Raw genomic sequence first — 6000 nt, 5'->3', positions numbered from 1 at the left:
GTCTTCACTTAACTCGCCGCAAGTATGGAAACAAGCAGGTTTTTATTTCCCAGAATGCTGAACTCCTCCTCAGAGTCGAGACGCCTTTTAACACATGCCAGACAATGAACCAAATTTAACCGACTGGCGAATGAAATGGAAACAAAACAGAGCAGAGTCAGTAGCTGTCTCCCAGAATGAGCAGATCCATGTGAAATGCATGATAACAGTGAGCAGAAATGGACGAAATGGAAACATTTTCGGCCTGAAGTATATTGAGAGAAGAATAATGAGAGCATGTGGCACAGAGATGATAGACAGAAAGAGGAGGGAGGAACGAGAAGACAGAAAAACAGAGAGGGAGTCTGGCAGGGAGGGGACAGACGAGTTATTCTAGTTGCAGACAGCTGAGAGAAAGTCTAAAATAAGTTGGAGCCATCTAATGCGCACATATTCTGCAGCTACGCTCACAAACCATAAAATACATGCACTGCTAACTGCTATTAAGCTCTTAATGATTTTCAGTACAGGAGAGCAATGAGTTCGACATCAGGCTGAGTTAATGTCAGGCTTTATTGTTTTCCCACAGAAAGTGTTGTTTCCTATGATCACATTTCATATAAAAAGAAACAAAGTAAAAACCCTAGTACTGTATCTGACTCTAGTGCAGTAATAAATATAAAACGTCATCATGAGATAGAAAAAGTTGAACCTGTGGGAGAGCGTTAAAGGGACGGAAAGGAGAGACACCTCAAAACTGACCTGGAACGCAAAGAGCTCACACACACACACACACACACACACACACACTAAGCAAATCAAGCATACAATGCAACAAACATTTTTCATGTTTAAAAACCATCTGGTCATGTTTGATGGGGCTAGAAAATCAGAGAACAAAAAGAGACAGAGAACTCTGAAACTAACGTAGACATGTGATATACTACATACAAAATGACTTGTACTATGTAGTGGAGCTAACAGAGACACAGGAATAAAACTACAGACTGTTAATTACACAAGTGGAGAGAGGGGAACTGGAAGAACAAAAAAAAAAAAAAAAAAAGAAGTGCTCTTGTTCACTGTCGTTCGTAGACTCTGGTGCAAACCACATCATCGGCTCTCATGGTCTGAAAAGAAAAAGAGCAGAATGTGGATGTTCACATCTACAGCTCAGAGTGAATTCATATTAAAATTTCATTGAGTAGAAAAAGCCATCAATGTTTATTCTTTAAATCGCCAATTGGAGCTATTTTTAATGTCCGCAGCAGTTAAGACCAACATTATTTTAATGTGTTAAACTGTTTTATACAGAAATTACTTATGGAAAGTTGATGACGTAAACAAGCTGCGCTCAGCAACATTGTGCAACACAATTATATACTACTTATGCCTTCAAAAAACACTAGGTTTGCTTTTTAAGAGCACACCAGGAATCTGACATTTGAACGTACCATAATAAACCATACAGTAATTACTTTAATTTAACATCTACTCCAGTGAGGGCAGTGGAGGATCTGTGTGCCACCTCTGATTGGGCTGGTTTACTGTCGGATGTGGCTCAAGTAATTATTTGAAATGCTTCTCAAAGTACATCTTAAAGCAATTAAACTATAATTTGGGGTCTTTAATCTACAGTGCATTGTTAACCTCTTTGAATCTAAGCTCTAGCTTGAGGACAGTCTGTGCGCTTTACCAAGATCAGTTTTCCATCGTCAGTGATCTCTCGGGTCCAGGATGTCTTTGGCCCCTCTCCTTTCTGCAGAGTTTGCTCACAACTGATCTTACGGTCTGTCTCCCAGCGTGGAAAGCTCTGAGGACAGATGAAAGAGAAACAAATACAATGGCATTTAGGCAGAAAGTAGATAGAAGGAGTGACTAATGGAGAGAGAGAAAACAAGTAAAACGAAGCAGGGCGTTCACTGAGTGCTGATAACTACTTCTTCAGAAGAGCGAAGTGCTGGCTCATAGCATATGTTTGCTTTGGAGACGGCCTAACAGAGGCTATCTATGGGGAAATGGGGAGAGCAACAGGGAGAATTAGGGAGGACTGGAGGACAGGAAAGGGCAAGGGGGGACATAGAAAAGATGGGAAGATGAAAGGGGCCATAAAGAGTGTAAAGAAACTTAATGCAGCCTAATAGGCCTTCAGAGACCGAAGGAGGGGTAAAGATATGCTATCAGTCCAAATATGATGAAAAGCCAAATTAAACAGATTGATGTAATATGGACTGCTCCCTCACCAAATGCCCATTACTGCTGTGTGTATAAGCAGAGAAAGTAGAAGTGAGAGCGTTTGTACCGTGCAGGGACGTCCATCCACTGTGGCCTCATTGAACTCCTTCCCCACAGTGAAGGTGATGTGAGTGGTGCGGACTGTGGTGGAGGTTTTAATGGACAGCGTCTCTCCATCTTGTGTGATCTCCACCAGCGGCTTGGAGGCTGCTTTCACTGCAATTTTACGCAGCATCACGTTCACACCTAAAAAACATACACATGTAATACAGAACTGCTGTAGAAGGTGTGTGTGTGTGTGAAAAACAACAGACACAGCAGTGGCTTAATAAGTCTTTCTGTGCAAATATTATACATGTACAAGTGCTGCACAGTGTTGATTTACTGTAAAGGATGGAGCACTAAGGAGAAATGCAACTAAACCCGTTTATACCAAATCATGAAAAACCACAAGCCTTAGGCTCTGTGTGTGTGTGTAGCTGTGTGTGTGTAGCTTTGTGTGTGTGTGTGTGTGTGTGTGTGTGTGTGTGTAGCTGTGTGTGTGTAGCTTTGTGTGTGTGTGTGTGTGTGTAGCTGTGTGTGTGTGTGTGTGTGTGTGTGTGTGTGTGTGTTTAAGAGTGGCACGGTGTTGCTGCTTGTTCACAGTGCTCTCCTACACATTCAGGGTAAAAGGAGCAGCCTTGCATTGCACAGCTCTGTCCAACAATGATGACAGAGGAAACAGTGAAGTCATCTGAGCTGCCCTCAGACTTAATCATCACTAGTCTGTCTGCAGCAGGCCGACAAAGGACGCAGCATGAAGCATGGAGTGAACAAGCACAGATTTAGAGGATCACAAGGTGCCTAAACTCTGATTAATCACGTTATTATTGAACAGTTTATAGTATAAGCTTTAAGTGTGGATATATCAGCAGCATTTTTATTTATTGTCATACCCTTAGATTTTTCTAAATATATCCAAAAACCAAAGGTACAAAGATTGTGAGAGAAAATAAAAAACGGGGAGGCTTGTTAGGTCATATATATCTGGGGAAAAAAGGAGGGAAGGCAGGAAAATGACGATAGAGCGTGGGAAAAGTAAGAGGACCAGGAGCTGACTGGTGTGGATGGATGCAGGGGGGAGTCGGACAGACGAGGGGCAGTGGTCTGTGTGTGGTGTGTGAAGATCTCTGTCCAAGTGTGAGGGGAAGTGTGTGTATGTGTGTATCTGCCGCCGAGTTGGGTTTCGCACTTCTCACCTCTCACACATTCCCACCTGTCACCAAGGGTAAATATATACACACTCAAAAATGCACAGTCATTCAGCAAGCATCAGGATGTCCAGGCTGTTCATTATATCCACAGTATGTCCTGCAAATAACGCAGCACAGTGTCCGTGTGCATTGTCAAAGTCTCACTGTGTGTGGCTGAATTTTGGGTGAACAGTGTTTATAAAACTTAATGTAATATTTTCACTAGTGCTTTTTTTGTGTGTATGTTTTTTTGGCAGGAAATAACTTAGAAATTATCATTTCTTGCAGCCAGTTAGCAACTGTTGACAACAAATACATGCATCTCAAAGCTAGTTTTTACAACGTATTATTCCCAATGTTCACATAATGTAAATAACTATTGAATCTCTTACCAAGGTGTCTGCAGTGTGTCTACAACATAAAAAGTTTAAAAGGTGGAAAAACGCATGTCAATCTCCAGCTTTATATATATATATATACCTCTGCTTGAGGAAAACGTGGACCTGTGCTGCTCCATGCTGTTGGCTCAGACACACAAGTGCTGGCCTGTGGACCATTTGGAATCCACTGAGGTGGCTGAAGCTTCTCAAGTAACTGCCAGTTTTTGAAGGTTAGAAAATACCTGAACAGAGTTTGCAAGTGAACTAAAATTCCCTAAATTCACATAGTCCTGACCGCGCAAGGAAACCCACGCAAATACACAGACGTTTGGGTCAGGATCAGGGGTCAAAGAGCAGAGGGCAGAGGAAGCATTTAGGACCAAGGGAGATGGGGGAAGAGGGAAATCTGAGGGTGATAGGTGCTGACAGGCCGTGTCCAGCTGTGCTCTGCCCTCAGTAAAACCAGGGGCCATTCTTCTCTGTCAGTCATGCCAACACAGGGACATAGAAAATCTGAGGGTGTGAAGGTTTGCATGCAGAAACACAGGTCTACACAAGAGGGGAGAAAAGTGAAAAATTAATGGATGCATCAGTAATTGAACGTCACTGTGCGTGTGTGTGTGTGTGTGTGTGTTAGAGAGACAGAGAGAATAGAAAATACGATCTTGTTTGATGCGGTCATATCATGATGATATTAATTCCAGGTGTGCACTGGCGGGTCATCTAGTGGGAACTTCCACCGACAGGAGGCTCGGACTCCATGCGCACGGACGCACACTGCGCGCACACGTACCCTAAAAACTGCCCAGACTGTAATTGCACCAGTGATGTGGCGCAAACGCAGACCAGCGTGAATCTGAGCAGCAGGTGTCTGGTACTAGTCCCGTCTGTCACTTTAGATAATACTACTGTCCAGCGCTGTATGGTGTCATAACGGTCCCCTTCAACGCTCTCACACACACACTGTGACACGGACAGATGTGCCGCCGTTTGTCCCTATTGTGTTGGCAGCAGAGACCAAAGGGAGAGGAGAGGGAAAGAGGGGTGAGCTGGCTGGGGGCCAAGCACTGAGTTTTTGGTTGTGCCGAATGATAAAGACCCCCCACCCTTGCGGTTCACAGGGTGACCCCCCCTGGTGTATGCACACAGGAAAATTTGACCTACAATGTGCTGAGAAAGCTACAGTTTGAGCTGACACATCGGATCTGTGTCATCCAGGACAGGAATAAAAGCTTTATAAGAAACTACTCTTGCGCAAAAAATAAGTCAAGCTGCCACATTAGATGAAAACATGATCATATGCTTTTTGTAATCAGAATCAGAATTTCATCACTTACTTAGTATTTTCAATAGTTCCTCGAAGTTTTCAGAGCTCTTCATCTCCCAGACGCCAGAGAAATCAGGGATATTACGCTCCATATTGAGATGCAAGGTAGTTTGCGGATTAATGTTAAACTGTCAGGTCCAAGTCTGGACGGTGCGCTGCTGTACGTGCACGTCTGTGCGTCAAAAATGGTAATGTTGTCCCTTCAGAACCTCGTCTGAGTGTGTGGAGGCGCGCAGGATGGTTTGGCTCTTCCTGGGATACGTGTTCGATAACCAGAGGTCTTATCTCATCTATGTGCCAGTGTGCCTTATAAGCGGCTGTGCTACAAATGAATGGCACCAGAGGGTATGATACTTGTGATGTGATGCGCACGCCCCTTTCCATGCGGACACGCCCCGGAGAGCAATAGATTACAGGCAAATGTTCGCAGAGACCACGCCCTCGTAGGCAACATGTGCACAGCTGCTCTGTGGAGCTTCCTCTCATCCAAACGCGCAACTTGGATGAACCACAGTGGAAGCGCCGTGATGATCCTGTGCGTTCATCTCCCAGGACCGACTTCATAAACTGTGTTGGGGTATACTGTGTTTCACCATTGTGCCTTAGACAGTTCTACCTTGGTAAAGTGGCTGACTTCAAATAGATGACTGTTATTACTCTAAAACAGGGAGAATGCAGCCAGGCCAGTGTGTTGACAGAACATGTTGTCTTGGCAGGGCGGTGCGAAGGAAGAACCAGTAAACTGCCAGACTGGCAGCTTGAATGGATGGCAGCGCAGTTGTGTGCGAGGGTGTGTTTGTGAGGAGTGAGAGAGACACAGAGAGGCCAAGTTCACCCCCAGCCTCCT

The 6000-nt window shown here is 44.3% G+C and overlaps 1 protein-coding gene across 1 annotated transcript; it reads right to left on the bottom strand.

The window, feature by feature from the left end:
* Positions 1-533: 533 nt before the first annotated feature.
* crabp2a (cellular retinoic acid binding protein 2, a) lies at positions 534-5477 on the bottom strand. Its single transcript, XM_026371082.1, has 4 exons — positions 5164-5477; positions 2282-2460; positions 1676-1792; positions 534-1109 (listed from the first exon to the last, which is right to left on the bottom strand). Exons 1-4 carry the CDS (start codon positions 5243-5245, stop codon positions 1059-1061), a joined length of 429 nt encoding a protein of 142 aa, XP_026226867.1. The 5' UTR covers positions 5246-5477; the 3' UTR covers positions 534-1058.
* Positions 5478-6000: the final 523 nt, after the last annotated feature.

Source organism: Anabas testudineus, chromosome 16, assembly GCF_900324465.2.
Source record: "Anabas testudineus chromosome 16, fAnaTes1.2, whole genome shotgun sequence".
NCBI lineage: Eukaryota > Metazoa > Chordata > Actinopteri > Anabantiformes > Anabantidae > Anabas > Anabas testudineus.
The sequence above is the reverse complement of the archived record's forward strand: the minus strand, read 5'-3'. Positions and strand labels throughout refer to the sequence as shown.